Source organism: Lampetra planeri, chromosome 77 (assembly GCF_965212315.1).
Source record: "Lampetra planeri chromosome 77, kcLamPlan1.2.h2, whole genome shotgun sequence".
NCBI classification, from domain to species: domain Eukaryota; kingdom Metazoa; phylum Chordata; class Hyperoartia; order Petromyzontiformes; family Petromyzontidae; genus Lampetra; species Lampetra planeri.
In genome coordinates, this window is record NC_136182.1 from 1,990,089 (window position 1) to 2,013,176 (window position 23,088).

General features: G+C 45.8%; 1 protein-coding gene across 1 annotated transcript in view; it reads left to right on the forward strand.

Moving 5' to 3' along the window:
- Positions 1-3,510: 3,510 nt before the first annotated feature.
- Positions 3,511-23,088, forward strand: part of LOC144738117 (uncharacterized) — a 33,526-nt gene continuing 13,948 nt past the window's right edge. The window contains exons 1-4 of the mRNA XM_078621036.1: positions 3,511-3,626; positions 10,536-10,913; positions 12,212-12,574; positions 22,203-22,487. Coding sequence (XP_078477162.1) covers positions 3,617-3,626; positions 10,536-10,913; positions 12,212-12,574; positions 22,203-22,487 — 1,036 coding nt within the window. The 5' untranslated portion in view covers positions 3,511-3,616. The remainder of the gene's footprint in view (positions 3,627-10,535; positions 10,914-12,211; positions 12,575-22,202; positions 22,488-23,088) is intronic.

Below are 23,088 nucleotides of genomic sequence, written 5' to 3' on the forward strand. Positions count from 1 at the left end.
CGTATCGGCACAAAGAGAGAGATCGTCTCTGTGACGAGGCCTTAAATAGAGAGAGGGGGCGGGGGCGGAGAGAGGGAGGGGGCAGAGAAAAAATTAGCATGTCAATGAGTGGGACGACGACGTGGTACTGTACGCAAGCTTGAAAATTAGGAGAAAAAGACACTAAAATTAAATAACCTAGCAAAATATCGTAATGTAATGCAACACAGAGAGTCGGTCAAATAATCGGCCGACTCTCTGTGTTGCATTACATTACATTTCGATATTTTGCTAGGTTATTTAATTTTAGTGTGTCTTTCTCCTAATTTTCAAGCTTGCATACCGTACCACGTCGTCGTTCCACTCATTGACATGCTAATTGTTTCTCTGCCCCCTCCCTCTCTCCGCCCCCGCCCTCTCTCTCTATTTAAGGCCTCGTCACAGAGACGATCTCTCTCTTTGTGCCGATACGTGTTTTCTCTCTGTGTATCTTTGTGATATCTGTCTGCTTATACGTCTGTCTATAGTTTTCTGGTTAGATTTTGTGGCTATTTCTTTTATACCTGATGATGGTTGCTTGTGTTGCAATCGAAACGTCGTAGTATGCTATTATTTAATTTATTATTTTATCTTTATCTGGTTAGATTTTTGTTGCTATTTCCAAATTAAGATTGAACTGTATACGTGAATTTACCGAAAGAACCAAAGAATAATTCCTGCAGTCACGAAAGCTCCAAATTAACTATTGGCTAAACCTCAGCAGTAGGATTCAACTCGCCTCTGACACTGGTAATACAGTATCCGTGCCATGTATGAAGGCATCTAGACAACCTTTGGTCCAAACATCAGGAGGACTGCCCCCCTTAAATCCAGCACAGGGGCCATCATCACTGATAAACAAGAGCAAATGGCCAGGTGGGTAGAATACTACTCAGAGCTCTACTCACAAGACAACGGTGTGTCAGAAGCTGCCCTTGCTGCTGTAAAGTCCCTACCAACGATACACGAACTGGACAATGTTCGAACCTTGAAGGATCTTGACAACGCCATCAACTCACTAGCTAGCGGCAAGTCCCCGGGACAGGACAGCATCACACCCAAGGTACTGGAATGTGCGAAACCCGCCATCCTCACAAAACTCCATGAACTTATCTGCCAGTGCTGGGAAAAAGGAGCAATGCCTCAAGACATGAGAGACTCCAACATCATTACCCTGTATAAAAACAAGGATAACTGTGGGGACTGCAATAACTACCGTGGAATTTCCCTGCTGAGCATCGTGGGGAAAACCTTTGCCCGTGTGGTCCTCAGCAGGTTATAGATACTAGCTGAGAGGACGTATCCTGAGGCTCAGTATGGCTTCAGAGCAGGAAGGTCCACAATTGGCATGCTCTTCTCCTTGCGTCAGCTACAGGAGAAATGTCGAGAACAAAGAATGCCCCTTTACTTGGCATTCATTGATCTTACAAAAGCCTTTGACCTCATCAGTAGGGGAGACCTCTTCAAACTCCTCAAAGTGATTGGCTGCCCACCAAAGCTGCTGGCAGTCATCTCCTTTTTTCATGACAACATGAAAGAAACAATACAGCACAGAGGCACCACCTCAGAGGAATTTCCCATACTCAGCGGTGTAAAGCAGGGGTGCGTGCTTGCCCCAACACTGTTTAGCATATTTTTCTCACTTACACATGCCTTTGGGATAGCAGAAGAGGAAGTCTTTCTCTGTACAAGATCTGGTGGCAAACTCTTCAATCTTGGCCGTCTCAGATCCAAAACCAAAGTCTGCAAAGTCCTCATCAGAGAACTCCTATTTGCTGATGATGCCGCGCTGACAGCTCACACAGAACAAGGTCTGCAGAAACTCACCGACCATCTTGCCAATGCCTGCAACAACTTTGGCCTGCCAATCAGTCTGAAAAAGACCAATATCATTGGCCAGGATGTCAGAGACACCCCTTCCATAAACATTGGCAGCTACACCCTGGAAGTCGTTCAGGACTTCACCTACTTGGGTTCCACCATCACCTGCAATTCGTCCCTTGTCACAGAGATTGACAAGCGCACTGGGAAGGCATCCACAGCTATGTTAAGGTTGACCAAAAGAGTGTGGGAGAACAAATCTCTAATGCTCAACACCAAAGTGCAGGTGTACCGGGCCTGTGTCCTTAGCACCCTCCTCTATGGGTCTGAGTCCTGGACAACATACGCCCATCAAGAACATCGACTAAACACATTCCACCTGCGATGTCTCAGGCGCATCCTCGGTATCAGATGGCAAGATCGCATTCCAAACAACTCAGTCCTCAACTTGGCCAACATTTCCAGCATATACTCTCTACTCAGTCATAGGCACCTGAGATGACTTGGACACGTGCGCCGCATGTAGAATGGCAGAATACCCAAGGATGTCTTGTACGATCGAGCTGGCATCAGGCACACGGGTCACTGGTCGCCCAGTCTTGCGCTTCAAAGATGTCTGTAAACGGGACATGAAGAGCTGCGACATCAACCCAAATGACTGGGAGAAAACTGCCGGCGACCGACTCGGCTGGCAGCAGACTGTGAAAACAGGCCTCAGGAGAGGCGAGGAGAAAAGACACACTGCTTGGCAGACCAAGAGGGAACAAAGTAAAGAAAAAGCAATACATACCTCTGGAGCTGCCACCGCATTCACTTGCAATTGCTGTGGCAAGGATTTCCACTCAAGGATTGGCCTACTAAGTCATTCTAGGCGTTGCAAAACCGACAGCTGACCTCGTGAGACGCAAAAGAATTGTCTCTCGAGACACAAAGGCCTATGATGAATGATGATGAATGATACACACTAAACTACAGTACAGTATACACTACTATACACATTACAGGAAACATACTACACTACTATACACACTACGCATTACTATACACACTTCACATTACCATACCTACTACACTACTATATACAATACACTACACATTACTATACACACTACACATTACTATACACACTGCACACTACTATACACACTACACTACACACAGCACTACTCTATGCACTACACTATACACACTAAACTACACTACAGTATATACTACTATACACACTACAGGAAACACACTACACTACTATACACACTACACATTACTATACACACTACAAATTACTATACACATTACACTACTATACACAATACACTGCACATTTCTAATCACACTACACACTACTATACACACTACACATGATTATACACACTACACATTACTATACATAATACACCACTACACATTACTATACACACTACACATTACTATACATAATACACTACATACTACACTACTATACACACTACACACTACTATACACACTACACTCCACACTACACTACACACTATACTACACTCACGCAGCCCGTGGCCTCTCAGCCTCGCTTAGAGACGCGGAGAGAGGGGGGAGGTGGGGAGGGAGGGAGGTGAACCTCAGGAGGCCATACTTCCCCAATCTGACCACCAATCCACCACTACCCCACCCCACCCCACCCACTCTCTCTCTCCCTCCTTCATCCATCATCATTCCTGCCTCATTCTTCACTCGTTGCTCACAGACAGGGAGAGCGACGCCAGGAGGTTGAATTGAGCCACGAGAGAGAGACAGAATGCGATGTTGACAGGTACTTTATTTAACCGTGCAAGGGTGAGTCTGTTGTGAACCATGATCTAGTAAGGTTAACACGACCTTAATTTAACCATGTGTGAGAGTCTGTTGTGAACCGTGAGCTAGTAAGGTTAATACGACCTTTATTTAACCATGTGAGTGTAGTGTATAGTGTGGTGTATAGTGAATAGTAGTGTAGTGAATAGCGTAGTGTGTAGTGTATTGTAGTGTAAAGTGTCGTGTAAAGTAATGTAATGAATCGTATAGTGTATAGCAGTGTAGAATGTAGTAGTGTAGTATATTGCAGGTTAATGTAGTGTATAGTGTTGAGTAGTCTACAGTGTATAGTAGTCTATAGTGTAACATACTGTTCGGTGTAGAGTATTGTATCGTGTTTAGTAGTGTATAGTTTTTAGTAGTGTTTAGTTCACTGTATAGTAGTGGAGTGTATAGTAGTTCAGTGTATAATGTAGTGTATAGTAGTGTAGTGTGTAGTGTATAGTTCACTGTATAGTAGTGGAGTGTATATTACTTTAGTGTATAGTGTAATATATAGTAGTGTAATCTTAATTTTAGAACTTTCGTGACTGCAGGAATTATTATTTGGTTCTTTCGGTAAAGTCACGTCTAAAGATAAAATAATAAATTAAATTAAATAATAGAATACGACGTTTCGATTGCAACACAAGCAATCATCATCAGGTATAATGAAATAGCGACATAAAATCTAACCAGAAAACTATAGACAGACATATTAGCAGACAGATATTGTAATCGTTCTTGCAGCACCAATTGATATGCTATTTTTTTTTCTCTAACCCCCCTCCCTCTCACTGCCTCCGCCCCCTCTGTCTATTTAAGGCCACCCCACAGAGACGATCACCCCTCTCTGTTACCTGTGTTGCTCTCGCTATGTATCTTGGTAATATCTGTCTGCTAATATGTCTGTCTATAGTTTTCTGGTTAGATTTTATGTCGCTATTTCATTATACCTGATGATGATTGCTTGTGTTGCAATCGAAACGTCGTATTCTATTATTTAATTTAATTTATTATTTTATCTTTAGACGTGACTTAACCGAAAGAACCAAATAATATAGTAGTGTAGTCTATAGTATATAGTATTCTAATGTAGTATTTACGTGTGTAGTAAATAGTGTAGTGTATATGAGTGTACTGTATAGAAGTGTAGTGTATAGTGTAGTGTATTGTAGTGTAGTATATAGTGTAGTGTATCGTAGTGTATAGTGTAGTTTATAGCGTAGAGTAATGAGTAGTGTAGAGGGTACTGTGAAGTATAGAGTAGTATAGAGAAGTGTGTTGTGTATAATATAGTCGTGTAGATGATAACTAAGATGATTCTGATGGTGACGATTATGGTGATGCTGATGGTGCTGTTGTTGATGATGATCATTCTCGTTCGGATGGTCATGATGCTAATGATGATCATGATGATTACTATGGTGATACTGATGGTCCTGATGATGATGCTGATCCTAATGGTTGTGATGATCATCATAGTGATGAAGATCATAATGATGACTTTAATGATACTAATTGTGATAATGATGCTGATGGTGATACTGATGGTGATGTTGATGGTGCTCATGATGATGCTGATCATGATGGTTCTGATGACCATGATACTGGTGACAATCATGATGATGATACTGATGGGTGATGATTTTGATGATGAAGCTGATCATAATGTCTCTGATGATGATGCTGATTGTGATGCTGATGGTGATTATGATACTGATGGTGATGTTGATGGTGATTATCATGATGATGGTAGTCATGGTGACGCTGCATAAATACCAATGGCATTGCTGAAGATGGTGACAATGATGATGCTGATGTTGGTGCTGATTATCATTAATACACACTCTTCCGATTCTAATTATTCTGAAGTGTTTGCGTGAGTGAGTCAGTGAGTGGCGTTTCTATGATCTCCGCCTGTTCTACAGAGTGAGTGAGTGGAGTTTGTATGATCTCCCCCTGTTCTACAGAGTGAGTGAGTGGAGTTTGTATGATCTCCCCCTGTTCTACAAATAATACAAATTACAATTCCTTATAGGGGAAACACATACTAATTAACTGATTACTAACGTAGCATATAATTGCAATATCACACATTAAAACTCATTACTAACCATAACAATTGACTGATTACCAATCTAGTATATAATTACAATTCCCCCCCACCCCGCTTGAAATCGTCGCACCTGAATGAGTTAAATGATGACGTCACCCTGCTGCTGCTCTATTTAATAGTACGTAAGTAAGGGCTTCATTCTGGCGAATTGCCCGATGATGCTGGATGTAATTACCGGCGAAACGTCGTACTTAAAAAAAACTGTAAATGTTGTGGATTCACTCTTCAATACACCGGTGGGCTAAAGTAGTGAACTATTTGTCTTTTGTCAACGTGACACTTTTTAGCTGATTGGCCGTGTTGGGTGGTGGATGGTTACGACACATTTAGAAATAACGCGATCTAACACAAAAACGTTTATTATGAGTGAGTAGAGATTGTATGATCTCCCCCTGATCTGCAGTGTGATTGAGTGGAGTTTGTATGATATCTCCCTGTTCTCCACAGTGAGTGAGTGGAGTTTGTGTGATATCCCCCTGTTCTACAGAGGGAGTGAGTGGAGTTTGTATGATCTTCGCTTGTTCTACTGAGTGAGTGGAGTTTGTATGATCTCCCCCTGTTCTACAGAGTGAGTGAGTGGAGTTTATATGATTTCCCCCTGTTCTCAATTATGTTTAAACCAAATTATTATTCTGATTAGGTGGTACATCATTGCGTACCTCTAAATAAGGCTCATTGGCCGAAACGTTGTCTTTAACGTACACTATTATTTTATTTTAAATGCCACAGCGGTTGTTCACAATTGTGATGGGGAGGGTTGTTATATTGCTTTGGGATGCAATCTAAACACTAATTAATAACATTTTTAACAATAATAACATCTTAACACAACTCCTGTTGTATTGCTAGAATGGGTACAAAACCTATTCTTACTTTTCATACTTGTAATACTGGCAACAAGGTATCCCATGCTATATAGACACTACTATACACTACACACTACTATACACTACACAATACACTGCTATATACTCCTATACACTACACTGTAAACTACTATACACTACTATACACTACATATTACACGACTATACACTACACTACTATACACAACACTCTTTTACACTACACTACTATATACTGCACGATACACTACCCTAATTTTCACTACAAAACACACTACAATATATAATAAACCACGATACACTACACTAGAATACACTGTATACTAAACTACTATACACTACACTAGTATACACTATACACTACACTATACACTACAATATACACGACACTATACACTACACTTTACACTACACTTTACACTATACTATGCAATTCATTACTATATTCTACAAAGAAAGGTCCCATCGTGAAATAATATTATAATAGTTCATATTATTATTTCATTGGATATTGCTGAGTAATTCATATTGATTGCCATCCCACAACGCTGTATCTTAAATACATATCTTGTGCCACATCACATTTAGTGGATGCGTTTCTGAAGGCGTCTTTTGTATTTTGAAACGTCGTATAGTGAGTAATTTATAGCATTAGCCCAGTGAGGATGCGTTCCCAGCCTTCGTAACTTAACATAAATAAAGACAATTAACAGTAATAACTCGATATACAACGTCGTTATATTGAAACGACATATTGTGAGTAACTTATAATGTTAGTCCTATAAGGGTGCGTTCCAAGCATTTGTAACTTACCATGTCACAATATAACCACTTACCATTCACATTGTCTAACAAAGACAATTAACAGCAATAACTCGATATGCAAAGTCGTTATTTTGAAATGTCGAATAGTGCATCACTTATAACATTAGTCCTATGAGGATGCCTTTTCACACCTTGTAACTTACCCTGTCACACAGTTAACACTTCATAATTAATCATTCATCTTGTAAGCCAAAATAACTTACAGCAATACCTCTATATAGGGAGTAGTTATTTGTATATTGAGAAGTCGTATAGTGAGTAACTTATAACGTGAGTCCTGTGATGATGCGTTCCCAACCTAAGTAACTTAACAGTTTACACTACAAATTCTGCATGACTTACCATTACAAATTGTTAAACTAAGACAATTAAAAGTAATAACTCGATATACGAAGTAGTTCATATTTTGAAACGTCGCATAGTAAGTAACGTATAACATTAGTCTGGTGAGGATGCGTTACCAGCATTGGTAACTTACCATTTCACACTATAAACACTTCATAACTTACCATGCATATTGTCTAACAAAGACAATTAACAAAAATAACCCGATATGCAAAGTAGTTCGTATATTGAAACGTTGTATAGTGAGTAACTGATAACATTGGTCCTATGAGGATGTGTTCCCAGCCTTACCATTTCACATATATTTTAAGGAGTAGTGTGTTTTAGTATTTGTTTGTATTTTAAATGTTGTTTACAATGTTACATTTACAGCAAATAACGTACACATTGACGCAAATAAATATCCTCCAGTAAGAAATAGTTACCATATTTACTGTGTACCGTACATACCACTCCAGTCTCGAAGACCCTGCATCATGGGTGATGCATAAATACAGGTACTCCTCTACTTACGAACGAGTTAGGTTCCAGATGTCTGTTCGTAAGTCCAACTTTCCTCTTGTCGATTCCAAACATTATACGGCATGTACACTAAACACGGGAAATTGCTTTAAATGTTCCATAATCATCTGTAGACGTAGATGCAACTGGTTCTTCAAGTTCTGCAGATGGAGATGCCACTGGTTCTTCAGGTTGTGTAAATGTAGATGCCACTGGTTCTTCATGTTCTGAAGATGTAGATGCCACTGGTTCTTCATGTTTATCCAAATGTAGATGCCACTGGATTTCATGTTCTGCAGATGTTTATGAAACTAGTTCTTCATGTTCTGTAGATGTGGATGACACTGGTTGTTATGTTCTGCAGATGGAGATGACACTAGTTCTTCGTATTCTGCAGATGTATATGCCACTGGTTCTTCATGTTCTGCAGATGGAGATGACACTGGTTCTTTATGTTCTGTAGATGGAAATGCTACTGGTTCTTCATGTTCTGCAGATGGAGATTACACTGGTTCTTCATGTTCTGCAGATATCAACACCACTAGTTCTTCATGTTATGCAGATGTAGATGCACATGGTTCTTCATATTCTGCAGATATAGATGCCACTGATTCTTAATGTTCTACCGATGTAGATGCCACTGGTTTATCAGGTTTTGTATATGTATTGGTTCGTCATGTTTTGGAGATGTAGATGCCATTTGTTCTTCATGTTCTGCCGATGTAAATGCCACTGGGTCGTCATGTTCTGCAGATGCCACTGGTTCTTCATGTTCTGCAGATGCAGATGCCACTGGTTCTTCATGTTATGCAGATGTAGATGCCACTGATTATTCATGTTCTGCAGATGTAGATGCCAATGGTTCTTGATGTTTTGTATATGTGGATGCCACTGGATCTTCATGTTCTGCAGATGTAGATGCCTCTGGTTCTTCATGTTCTGCAGATGTAGTTGCCACTGGTTCTTCAAGTTTAGTACATGTAGATGCCACTGGTTCTTCATGTTCTGCACATAGAGATGACACTATTTCCTCATGTTCTCCAGATGTAGATGCCACTGGTTCTTCATGTTCTGCAGATCGAGATAACACTGATTCTTCATGTTCTGTAGATGCCTCTGGTTCTTCATGTTCTGCAGATTTAGATGATTCTGGTTCTTCATGTTCTGCAGTTGTTAATGCCACTGGTTCTTCATGTTCTTTAGATGTAGTTGCCACTGGTTCTTCATTTTCTGCAGATGTAGATGCCACTGGTTCTTCATGTTCTTCAGATGTTGTTGCCACTGGTTCTTCATTTTCTGCAGATGTAGATGCCACTGGTTCTTCATGTTCTTCAGATGTTGTTGCCACTGGTTCTTCATTTTCTGCAGATATAGATGCAACTGGTTCTTCATGTACTGCAGATGTAGATGCCACTAGTTCTTGATGTTCTGCAGATGTAGATGCATCTGGTTCTTCATGTTCTGCGGATGTAGATGCCACTGGTTCTTCATGTTTTGTAGATGTAGATGCTACTGGTTCGTCATATTTTGTAGATGTAGATGCCACTGGTTATTCATGTTCTGCAGATATAGATTCCACCACCGCCATTCATTGTGCTGAAATTAATGACGGTGCAACTGGACATATCGGAGAGGTTTGTTCGTATCTCTGAAAGTTTGTTAGTCGAATGTTCGTAAGTAGAGGCAGCCCCTGTACGTGCAGTATTTTCATTGTTTAAGTTGTATGTAGTGTATATTGTACCATATATAAATATTTGACACTGAAATAAAGTGTAACTATTTTGTTTTTCCACATGCACGTGGTGCCGATAGCTGGACTGGTTACTGGCTTCAGGTTGGTTTTGCCGGTTTCACCAGATTGGCCCGGGACCACCACTGGATAATGTTGGATGCAGCCGGATAACCGTGCGCTGCCAGATAATCGATGATCGGCTGTAAGTTGCACTTGTCAGAAGAATAAATTTATGAAACCTTTATTCAGGCTAGGTAGTTAACATCTCCTAGCCACAATGGGCGTTAGGGTCCAGGATCCAAACCACGACCTCTTGTATACCAGGCGAAGCAGTTAACATCTCCTCTAGAGCACCGTGTTTCCCTCTCTCTGCTCCATCACCTCACACCGCCTTTCCACCCCCACACCCACCCCCATCGACACTCCCACACACACGCTCACCCACACCTACCCACACACACCCACACCCACCCACACCCCCACACCACCACCCGCCACCCCCACCTCATGTCTCCGTCACAGTTTGCCGTATCGAGATCTCCCAGGGTCACATTGAAGCCACCGTGGGCTCGAACGTTCGCTTCGACGTCCGCGTCTCTGCCCCTCGAGGCTGCAAAGTGACCACAGCCACGTGGTTCAGGAGCGGCAGGGACGACCGCATGGCCACATACGGCGCCTCCACCCGACGCTGGACGCCGTCCGAGGGCTCGGTTCAATACTGGGGCAGAGTGGAGCTGAGCCCGGGAAACGACCTGGGGAGCGATGGAGGTGGCACAGCGTGGCTCCGACTGCGGGAGCTGAGGATGGAGGACGATGGCATTTACCAGGTCAAGGTCACCTGGAGGCACGAGACCAAAGAGTGGACGGACAGCGAGAACGTCTACCTGACTGTGCTCAACCGTGAGTCATCCTGCCCGGCCATAGCGAGTGGCGCACCCGCTGAGAGTCTGTAGCAGCACAAAGAGGCGGACTGTTTGTCTGTTGTGGAGGAGGAGGAGATGGGAAGAAATGGTGGTGGATGTGAGGAGGAGAGGAGTGGGAGGTCGGAGCAGGGGAGAGGAGGGAAGATGAGGGAGGAGCAGAAGGAAGTGGTGATGGTGGTAAATGTCAGAAGGAGAAGAAAATGAGAGGAGGAGGAGGAAGAAGGTGGAGGAGGTGGAGGAGGGGGAGTGGGAGTAGGAGTAGGAGGATGTGAAAAGGAGAGGATGAGTGGGTGGATCTGAAGAGGAGGTGGAGGGGGAGGAGGAGGAGCAAGGGAAGCTTCACGGGTGACGTCGCTTGCTTTGACGAGCAGTCATCGACAGGACCGCCACGATCTCGAGGTGTTTGTTGTTGTTGTTTAGGATGTAAGGAAGCGTTTGAGGTGATAACGTTCCAACAGTTGGCACCTGCTGCCCCCATGTCACCACCGCTACTGCCACCACCACTGTCTCTCGTCTCGTTTGATGAGTCACTTTCGTCCAGCTGCTGGACAAGGCTCCGTAGCAATGTGCTGATGAAATTGGCAAACCGATTCTCAATGCGTGACGACTCCGTATCCGATGCTTTCTCATCGCGTCGTGGAGATGGAATGAAGGAAGGAAGGGAATAAAGGGGGCGAAATGCAACACGCCACATTGAACGATCAAATCCATTTGGCCTCGTCGACAGATCGCCGTCCACGGGATAAATTATTGTGCCAGCAAATGCATTGGCAAAGCTGTCGATACTCCGTATTCTTGTGCAGGGGATATTGAGTTTTCAGGTTCACACGGCATACAGCTGTTTCAATATGGGCAAAACTAAAAATAATCCTTGTCTATTTGTTTGTGTTTTTCCCATGTGATGGAATTTTGTTGGATGAACATCAAGATTTATTTGGGGCACAGAGTGACCATTAAGGTCTTAATTGGTCTGTAATAAGGTAGACAGCACTTATAAGGGGTTGACAGGTGTACATTGGTTTGCTGCGTAACCAGCAAATGTTGAAAAAAAATCGCTGGTGAATTCCTGTTGTTCCTGCATTTGTATGCGGAATTAATAGAAATTAAAAAACACCAGCTTCAGATCCGCTCGAAGCCCAAGTTGTCTGACAATCCGATCATCAGCTTTCCCAATGTTTACATGGCCCCAAGGATGCGTATCTTTCTCTCCCGTCTGTCCACCCTGTGCTCTCTCCCTCTCTTTCCATCACCTGCTCATCCACCACCTCCTCACAGCCTGCCTGGTGAACATCTCCAAGTCACGGGCGGTGGTCGGTGGCTCCCTGTCCTTCACTTTGACCAAGCCTCCTGCCGACTGCCACCTCCTCAGCCTCTCCCTCCAGCATCCCGGAAAGGTCGACAGAGCACGGGCTGAGCCAGTGAGGGTCTTGACCTGGGATCACATCTCAGGTCTCAGGGCGGAGCCTGCCTACACGGACAGAGTGGCGGTGGTGCCGGAGTCCAAAGCAACCCTGGAGTCGGTGGAGTTGAAGGGGCTCACGCGGGAGGACGCGGGCAATTTTGTGATCGCGCTCCGCTGGGAGTACCAAGGCAGCTTCTTTAATGTGACGTGGCCTGAGGATGTGGTTATCGTTGAACGTAAGTAGGTGTCAGTGTGGGTGTGAGTGTGTTGAGTAGGTTTATGAGTGTGTGGGTGTGTGAGTGTGTGTGTGTTGAGTAGGTTTGTGAGTGTGTGGGTGTGTGATTTGAGTGGGTCTGTGAGTGTGTGTGAGTGTGTGTGTTGAGTAGGTCGGTGAGTGCGTGGGTGTGTGAGTTGAGTGGGTGAGTGTGTTGAGTAGGTATGTGAGTGTGTGTGAGTGTGTGTGTTGAGTAGGTCGGTGAGTGTGTGGGTGTGTGAGTTGAGGGAGTGTGTGTGTTGAGTAGGTCTGTGAGTATGTGTGAGTGTGTGTGTTGAGTAGGTCTGTGAGTGTGTGGCGTATGAGTTGAGTGGGTGTGTGTGTGTGTGTGTGTTAGTAGGTGTGTAGGAGATTGGTCAGTCGACCCGTGGCACCTGCTGGGTCTGCCCCGTGACCTCCTGCCAGCGGGCGTTCGACACTTCACGTGGCCTCAAAGTGCACTTGGCCTGGCACAAGCGTCGTGGTGACGTCACCGCCACTTAGTGGCGAATGGCGGTTGTTGTTGTTGTTGTAGGAGATTGGGTGAGTGAGTAGGTAAGTGATTGTGTGAGTGATTGTGTGCGTGGGTGAGTGATTATATGAGTGGCAAAACAACCCCCAACCTCCTCGTGGTGCCGGACTTGCGATGCTGTCGTGTGCAGTGCTGTGGAAAAAGGGCCACTTCCAATTGGCCTTTCCCCTCATGGCATGTGTGACCACTACAGCGGCCACAAGCGGGCTCTGGACAGGTGCGAGGGTCTGGTAACCCCTCCACTTTCATTAATTACCGCAAGTTCGTGATCGCGCTCCGCTGGGAGCGTTTTTAATGTGACGTGGCCCGAGGACGTGGTGATTGTTGAACGTAAGTGGGTGTTAGTGTGTGTGTTGAGTAGGTCTGTGAGTGTGTGGGTGTGTGAGTGTGTTGCCCGGACAGGCAACGTTGTCGTGGACAGTGCTGTGGGGGGGATGGCCATTTCCGATTGGAGTTTCCCCTCATGGCGTCTGTGACCACCACAGTGACTAAATGGGGGCTCTGGATGGGTGCGAGGGGCTGGTAACCCCTCCACCTTCAATGAATTACCACTAAACAACGATGGAAAAATAGAATGAATAAGCTTGTGCCGGAAGCCCCGGGGGGACAGGCATCTATGACGTCTTCTGGCCGAACCCCATCTGGCGGAGCCAGGAGATTGAATCTTTACCCTCGGGGCTCCTCCAGAAACAACGACAACCCACTATGGATGGCCACGTGGAATGTTTGAACGCTCACTGCGGAGGAGATGCTGCCATTCCTTTGTCAGGAGCTGGACTGGTACCGCCTGGATCCCTGTGGCATTCAGAAGGTCCGGTGGACCGGCTCTGGCTCCTGCCACCATGAGGGGTAGACAGTCTTCTACTCGGGGCAGGAAACTGCCAAACAGGGTATGGCTCTTCTTCTGAAAAAAAATAATGAAGGGTGCGTAGAGCATGGCAATGAGGTGTGGGAAGCTGTAAGCCCAAGGCTACTGTAGGCTCACCTTCCCATCACCAGGAGGTGAGGAGTGGTGGTGGTTTCTTATGTCCCCTATGAAGATGAACATCAGTGGAGGGATGCAGGCAAGGCCGATGAGTCACATGCTTTCTATGACCTCCTGTCACACTTGATAGCTACAGTTGCCCCGAGAGATTGTCATTCTGTTCGGTGACTTTAATGCCCGAGTGCTGGCACATCGGCCGGAGTTACTGGAAGGCATGGGCCAGGACAGCGCAATAACAACGGCAGGAGGCTACTTAACTTCTGTGCAGCCCATGGGCTTGTAATTAATAAAAAATAACTCGTCTGGCATCAATGCATCAACACAACATCATGGATGCACGCCGGATCCAAGCAAGAACATCTGCTGGACTACATAGTGAATGGGGCCCATGTGCTTCACACCGGGACCTACCGTGGAGCTGATCTGCGTACTGACCATCGGCTTTCATCTATGAGATGCACCTGCCATTCTTCCATGCAAGACCCCAATCAAACCCACAGTGGCCTGGTCTTAGCTAGCTGATGAAAATGTCATCATCACTTGCAGCTGAGATTGGAATATTACCCACTCCTCCTGATGCCGAGGGGAAATGGGTGAGGTTTAGGACTGCGGCTTACGCAGCTTCAATAGCTGCTTTGAGTGCACGGTCCAAAACTCCTCAGATACCCTGGCTGACGGATGAGGCGTTCCGGCTGGCTGAGAAAAAGCGACAGGCCCACTCCGATCATTTACAGAATTCCACTTTGGAGCATGAGGAGGCTTACAGCAGCCTTTGCTGGGAGGTTCCGGAGAGCTGTGTGGTTGATGCAAGGATGGGTGGTGGTCCAGGGTTGCTAAGCAGATGGAGTCTGCGAAGTAGTTAACATATCCCGTGATCACAAATTACTCTTTAACACCATTCGATCTCTGTCCCCCAGGAAAAGTTTCGCAGATTTGTTGAGCATTTCTGTGGAGTTGAGACATGCTGAGGGAGGGTAGCGTTTGTGTGTAGACTTTCCTATATGACATCGCAATAACAGACTGGACCACTGAACTCTTCATCATAATTGGACGTATGCCCTGGTGGTCCCCCACTTTAATAAGGGGAACAGCACAGACTGCAATAACTACAGGGGCATCGCCCCCCTCAGTCTGCCAGCAAATCACCTGGCAAGGATTATTCAACATTGTCTTGCCACGCACCCTTGGTGTCAGGCCAGGGTAGTCCTGCACATATCAAGGTTAAGGCCTATTATATTATATAGTGCTGGACGATTGTTCTTCGTGCTTTTGGAGTCCCTGGCTCTCTGCTCACAATGATTATGGACCTTCATTATGGTGGGCAGGCCCGGGTAAAGCTACGTGGCTAGGATTCGGAGCCTTTGCCTGTTCAACTGGGGTGCAACAGGGATTTCCTCTGGCTCCCACATTTTTTAACATCTATTTTTGATCACGTAATTCATTAAGCATTGTTTGGTTGTACCCGAGGGATCTCATCTGGTACAGGTACAATGGCAGGCTGATCGATGCCCGGGAGCAGTCAAGGGATGGCTCCCTATTAGTTAACCATATTATGTATACTGATGATCTAGTGATTGCTGCTCAGTCAGAGGAACAGTTGGAGGTGGTACTGTTCGACGTGGAGCGTGCCACTAAGAGGTGGGGCATTACCATCACCTCCACCACAACTAAGCACCTGCCTGGGTATATTCTGCCACCAAACACTCCACCCCCTCAACTCCCAATTGGTGATGGTGCAGTTGTAGAGAGAGTGGAGAGTTTCCATTACTGGGCAGTGTGCTTATGACCAGCTCCGGTTTGACAACAGAGGTCTCACTTCAAATCAGTCTAGAAGCATTATCTTTTCATCAGGTTGTGTAATGCTGTGTGGAAGCTACCTGATCTGTCGCTCCACACGAAGCTTCTGGTCTTCTCTATGCTTGTGAAACGTGGACCCCTGTACTACAACATCTGAGCATTTTAGGAACAATCGGGCTGGTGTGCATACGATTCATCCTGGGTTTAAAGAGGCTGGATTGTGTGAGGAGCTCACATATCCTTGAATGATCTGGACAAAGTCCCATTGGTGAGCTCCTCCAGCAGGCAAGGCTGCGTTGGCTGTGTCATGTAGCCCGCATGCCCAGCCACCGCATGCCTAAACAGCTTTTGTTCATCCAGATAGAGGGGGCTAAACGTGCACGACACGGGCTAGAGAAGAGATGGACTAATGCGGTATGGGAGGATGTGGAGTGTGTCTAACCAGCTAGTTCTGCCTCAGGCTTGTTTAATCTGGGCCGGCCCTCAAGCTGCCACCGTAGGCGCACACCAGGCTCAACATCCCTGGCGAGTCGGTGCAGTCAGCAGCTGACAACACACCAGGCTCAACATCCCTGGTGAGTCGGTGCAGTCGGCAGCTGCCAACGCCGAACCCCGGGCCGCGGTTAACTAACCCGGAAAACTCAGCTTGTCTGAGCCTGGGCATGTGGAACCCCTGGTGGAGGAAATTCCACCAAAAGGGTCTTTGGACCTTCCACTACAATCAGGACCATCTCCGGTCGTCTTGACTACGTCTTGCCACTGGGTACAGATGGTGCTGGTCGAGAGAGTGAGGTTGACGCTGCGCAAATCACCCTCATTTAAATCCAAGTTCTCTGCGCAAGTCATGGCACTTTTTACCTTCCTATGCCAAGAATAAAATGCTCATCAATATATGGCTTTCGTTGATCTAACAAAAGCATTTGACACAGTCAGCCGGAAGGGCCTATGGAAGATCATGGCCAAGTATGGGTGTCCAGAAAAGTTAATTGGCATCGTGCGCAAACTCCATGATGGTATTATGGCCAGCGTCAGAGACCAGCAAGAACTCTCTGATCCGTTCCCAATCACAAACAGGGAGAAGCAAGGCTGCGTTTTAGCACCAACGCTCTTCAGCATGGTGTTTTCTGCCATGCTGCAATACTCATTCCAGAACCACAACACTGGGATTAGCTTAATCTACCATTTTGACGGTGGGCTATTCAATCTGCGGAGGATGCAAATCTAAACAATAGTGGAGGAATTCACTGTTCGAGAACTTTGGTTTGCTGACGACTGTGCTCTGGCTGCGGGCTCAAATAAAGATCTACAGGACAGTACGGACCACTTCTCCTCAGCTTGTAACAACTTTGGCTTAACAATCAGCACAAAGAAGACTGAAGTCCTATACCAACCTGCTCCTGGGACACCCTACACTGAGCCCACCATCTTTGTGAATGGGCAAAAGCTTTCAGCCGTTGACAATTTTACTTACCTGGGTAGTACTCTGTCTCGTGCTGTGCACATAGATGATGAAGTTAACATCAGGATTGTCAAGGCCAGTGTAGCCTTTGGACGTATACGTGACTCGGTATGGGAAATGACTGGCATCAAGCAGGAAACAAAACTGAAGGTCTACCAGGCTGTTGACTTACCAACTCTTCTGTATGGGTGCGAAGCCTGGACAGTCTACCAGCGCCATGCCAATACATTTAACCATCTCCATTTGAGCTGTCTAAGGAAACTGCTGAGGATCAAGTGGCAAGACAGAATCCCTGACACGGAAGTCCTCAGCAAGGCCAATGTCCCCAGCATCCACACCTTGCTTGTGAAGGAACAGCTTAGATGGACTGGCCACGTGACCAGAATGCCCTGCGTGAGACTGCGAGCGCAAGCGTGCCCCAAAAAGTGCTACAAGGACATTCTTAAAGCTTCCTTGAAGAGCTTTGGATTCGACCTGAAAAGTTGAGAACTCCTAGCTCAGGATCGACCTGTCTGGAGAAGAAAAGTACAGGACGGTGCAGTCCTCTGTGAGAGCAGGAGAAGCACCTGTGCTATCTTGAAGAGGCAGCAGCGCAAATCTACCAAAGAAGGACTTGTGGCTGCACCTAAGAGCTCTACATCCTTCCTGACCTGTCAAGTGTGCCACAGAGAATTCCGGGCACGGATTGGCCTGTTCAACCATCTGTGCACTAATCAAAACCCAACAAAATGACAAACGTGCCATGATGGATGAACAAGAGAGAGAGAGAGGAGCTGAGTGGACTTGCCGACGACTGGTACTAGTGGTGTCAAGATCGGTCTCTGTGTAGGAGGCTCGTGAAGGACGCTACTGGGCAGTTGGATGCAGTTGCCCTCCAGCAACAACGGAGGGCAGAGAATCGAGGCTCACAACAATGAGCAGAGCAACAGGTGGATAAAATGCAGCAAGTTGGCATAGTAGAGAGCACAGCTGGTGTACATCTACTGGTCATCTCAGCCAGCCAATCCATCGCACCTGGATCTGTCCCGAAACCTCCTTTTAGTGAGCCTTCGACACTTCACGTGGCCTCAAAGAGCACCTGGCCTGATACAGGCGCCATCCTGATGTCACCATCACTTAGCAGCGAATGGCGGATATTGGTACTGGTGAGTTGAGAGGGTGTGTGTGTGTTTGAGTGGGTGAGTGAGTGAGTACGTGAGTGTGTGAGTGAGTCGGTGAGTGGGTGTGTGTGTGAGTAGGTGAGTAGGTGATTGGGTGAGAGAATAGGTCAGTGAGTGGGTGAATGAGCGTGTGAGTGTGTGAGTGAGTTCATATGTGAGTTGGTGAGTGTGGGAGTGATTTTGTGAGTGGGTGAGTGAGTGAATGAGTGGGTGGGTGAGTGAGTGGGATGGTGAGTATGTGAGTAGGTGAGTGAATAAATTAGTCTGTCAGTGAGGAAGAGTGTGAGTGAGTGTATGAGTGAATGGGTGTGAGTGTGAATGTGTGAGTGAGTGAGTGTGTGAATGATTGTGTGGCGGTTGTTGAATGTGTGTCTGAGTGAGAGAGTGAGTGTTTAAGTGAGTGTGTGAATGTGTGATTGAGTGTGTGGGCGAGTAAGTTACTGTGTGAGTAAGTGTGTGCATGGATGTGTAAGTGGTTGAGTGAGTGTTGGTTTGTGAGTGGGTGTGTCCCGCAAAAACAACCCCCTTTACCATCCAGGCTGGTACTGGATGGTAAAGCTGTGGTGGATGTGAGCAATTGCAATGGAGGGGAGGCCAATTTAAAATTTGGCTATTCCCCTCATAGAGCTTGTAGCCACCAAAGCAGCCAAATTGGTGCTCTGGATGGGTGCAAGGGGCTGGTAACCACTCCACCTTCAACTCACCTGCCACTGAATTAAGTGAAAAAAAGAATGAAGCTTGTCCTGGAGTTCCCAGCGGGACAGGCATCTATGATTTTTGCTGACCAAACCTCAATTCGTGGAGCCAGGCGAGTGAATTCCATCCCTGAAAAAAAAGCTACTGCGAGTTGCCACGTGGAATGTTCGAACGCCCACTGCAGAGGAGAGGCTGCCAATCCTCTGTCGGGAGCTGGACCGGTACCACCTGTATCTCTGCGGTATTCAGGAGGTCCTGTGGACTGGCTCTGGCTCCGGTCACCATGAGGGGTGGACAGTCCTCCACTTCGCTGCTAAGCAATAGGCAGTGGCTCAATTGAACAAACGAATGAATGGGTAATGGGGAGCGTGGCAGTGAGGTGTGGGACGCTGGAAGCCCAAGGCAACTGTGGGATCACCTTCCCATCAACCAGAATCGCAGAGTGGTAGTGGTGGTTACTCATGCCCTCACCGAAGATGAACATCAGTGGAGGGATGCAGGCAAGGCAAATGAGTGAGATGCCTTCTATGACCTCCTGTCACAGGTGCAAGCTAAAATGACCCCTCGGGATAGAGTCATCTTGTTGGGTGACTTTAATGCCCGAGTTGGTCTTGATGCTGGCACATGGGCTTCAGATATTGGAAGGCATGGGCCAGAACAGTTCAAGAACAACGGTAGAAGGCTGCTAAACTTCTTTGCAGCCCATGGGTTTGTAATTAACAAAAAAGCTGTTCTGGCAAACACTCCACTCCCTCAACTCCCTATTGGAGATGGAGTAGCTGTGGAAGTAGTGGAGAATTTTCCATACATGGGCAGTGTGCTTATGACCTGCATCGGTTTTACAGTATGGGTCTCACTTCAAAGCAGTCGAGCAGCATTATATTTGCATCGGCTGTGTAATGCTGTGTGGAAGCTTCCTGATCAGTCACTCTATACGAAACTTCTGGTCTTCTCTATTCTTGGGAAACGTGGACCCCTCTACTGGATCATCTGCGCCAGTGAGAAATATTCAGGCTGGCATACATACGATTAAACCTTGAGTTGAACCAGGCTGAATTGTGTGAGGAGCTCGCAAATCCATGAACGATTTGGAAGCATTCCCATCAGTGAACTCCTCCAGCAGGCAAGGCCGTGGTGGCTGGGTCAAGTAGCCCGCATGCCCAGCCACCACATGCCCAATCAGCTTTTATTTAGTCGTATAGATGGGGCTAAAGGTGCATGACACGGGGTAGAGAAGAGATGGACTAATGCGGTACTGGAGGATGTGGAGCTGAGTGGACTTGCCGATGACTGGTACCAACGGTGTCAAGGTCGGCCTCTGTGGAGGAGGCTCGTGAAGAATGCTACTGGTCAGTTGGAGGCAGTCGCCCTCCAGCAACAACGTGAGTGTCTGAGTGAGTGAGTGTCTGAGTGATTGTCTGAGTGAGTGAGTGTCTGAGTGAGTGAGTAGGTGAGATTAGCACAGTTGGATCCGTTTGGTGGGAGAGAAGTTAAACATACACACACTATACTATACACTACACTATACACTACTATACACTACACTATACACTACAAACTACACACTACATTACACACGACACTACGTATACAATACACACTACTATATCCTACACTACTATACAGTACACTGTGCACACGACACCACATGTTGCACTATAAATTACACGACTATACACTACGATATACAATATACTACGATATACTACACTATACACTGCACTACTATGAACTACACTACACTATACACTACTATATGGTACACTACACGACTACACACTACACCACTACTTCTTCACCACTTAAAACTCATCTAAATAAAACTGCTTGTTTTAGTTATTGTGGTTAGTTTGTTGTCCTTCCCCCACACCTCTAATTGGTGTTGTTAGCTGCGTACGGTACGAAATAAGTTCAATATACACACTACCTATACACTACACTATACACAAGTATATATACTACTATAAACTATACACTACTATATACTGCACTATACACTGCACTATATACTAAACTATACAGTACACTATAAAATACACTATACACTACACTATGCACTACATTATGCACTACTATACCCTTCACTATACACTACTATACACAAAATATACACTATTATACACTACACTATAAACTACTATACACTACACAACTATTCACTACACTACTATACACAAAACTATACTCTATTATACACTACACTATACCGTACTGTACACTACTATACACTACACTATACACGACTATACACTACACAATAGACTACACTATACACTACACTCTACATTACAGTATTATACATAACACTATACACTACACTATACACTACACTATACACTACACTACACACTACACTATACACGGCACTATACACTACACTACTATACACTACACACTACTATACAGTACTATACTCTATACTACTATACACTACACTACTATACACTACACTATACATTACACTATACACTACACTACAAACTACACTATACACTACACTATAGACTACACTATACTATACACTACAATGCACTATACTATACACTACACTATACATTACACTACACACTACACTATATACTACACTATACACTACACTATACACTACACTATACACTACTATGCACTACACTATGCACTACACTATACACTACACTATACACTACACTATACACTACACTATACACTATACACTACACTACTACACTATACACTACACTATAGACTACACTATACACTACTATGCACTACACTATGCACTACACTACTATACACTACACTACTATACACTACACTACTATACACTACACTAGACACTACACTACTATACACTACTATACACTACTATACACTACTATACACTACACTATACACTACTATACTCTATACTACTATATACTACACAACTATGCACTACACTATAGACTACACTATAACACTTAGTAATCTCCACGTCTCACTCTGTGTGTCCGTGTGTCTCAGTTGCCGTGTCCAAGCCCGAGGTCTCCCCACGTCACGCCGTGGCAGGAGTCTCCCTGTCTCTGCGCTGCGTCGTGCACCAGGGCTCTCCTCCCATCTACTACTCGTGGCTTAAGCGGGACGCGAGCTCGGGGGGGAACCTCACAGCGACCGGGGTCCACAATGAGACGTGGACCCTGCACGACGCGCGGCGCGGGGACGCGTTCGCCTGTGAGATTTCCAACAACGTGGGAGGGGCAAATACGACGGAGAGGAGCGACGTCGTGACGGTGACAGCAGCGGAGCCCGGTACGGAGACCGCGACCGTTCGAGGCTGAGTCGACCTAGGGGGGAGGAGACGCAGGGAATGGTTCGACATTTTCGGCCCCCTTATTTGCCGTGAGTGGGAGTCGAACTCGGGTCTCTGCCGGGTTCGTGGCGCAGGGCAGCACTGCTACTACAGTACTGTATACCCCAGCCCCACTCACGCCTTCACACACACAAACAAAGACCCCCCGTATCGCCTCGAACAGACTGTAGGGGCAAGTGCTGTTGGCGAGTAGCACCTATGAAGGCCGGCATTGCACACGAGGGGGTGGGTGGCCAGCACCATGCCCGGCCGCCTTTGTCTCCCCAGTGGCGATGTTTATACACCGCACCAGACCAATCAGTTTCAAAGACAATCTTACCCATAAAAGTAATTTATTGTCTGTCTATGTGTGTGTGGACACACATTGTGACGCATTTAACTCACACAACTGCTGGCTTTACGTTTCAACAAACTATGCACGTGTAGAGAGGAGCCGACACGAGATTGCAGGGGTCTCGTCCTTTATTCCTTTCCTTCCATTCACACCTGTCGCCACCCGTCCCAATCCCGTTCCCGCCAAAGGCCCCCCTTTCCCGCCCG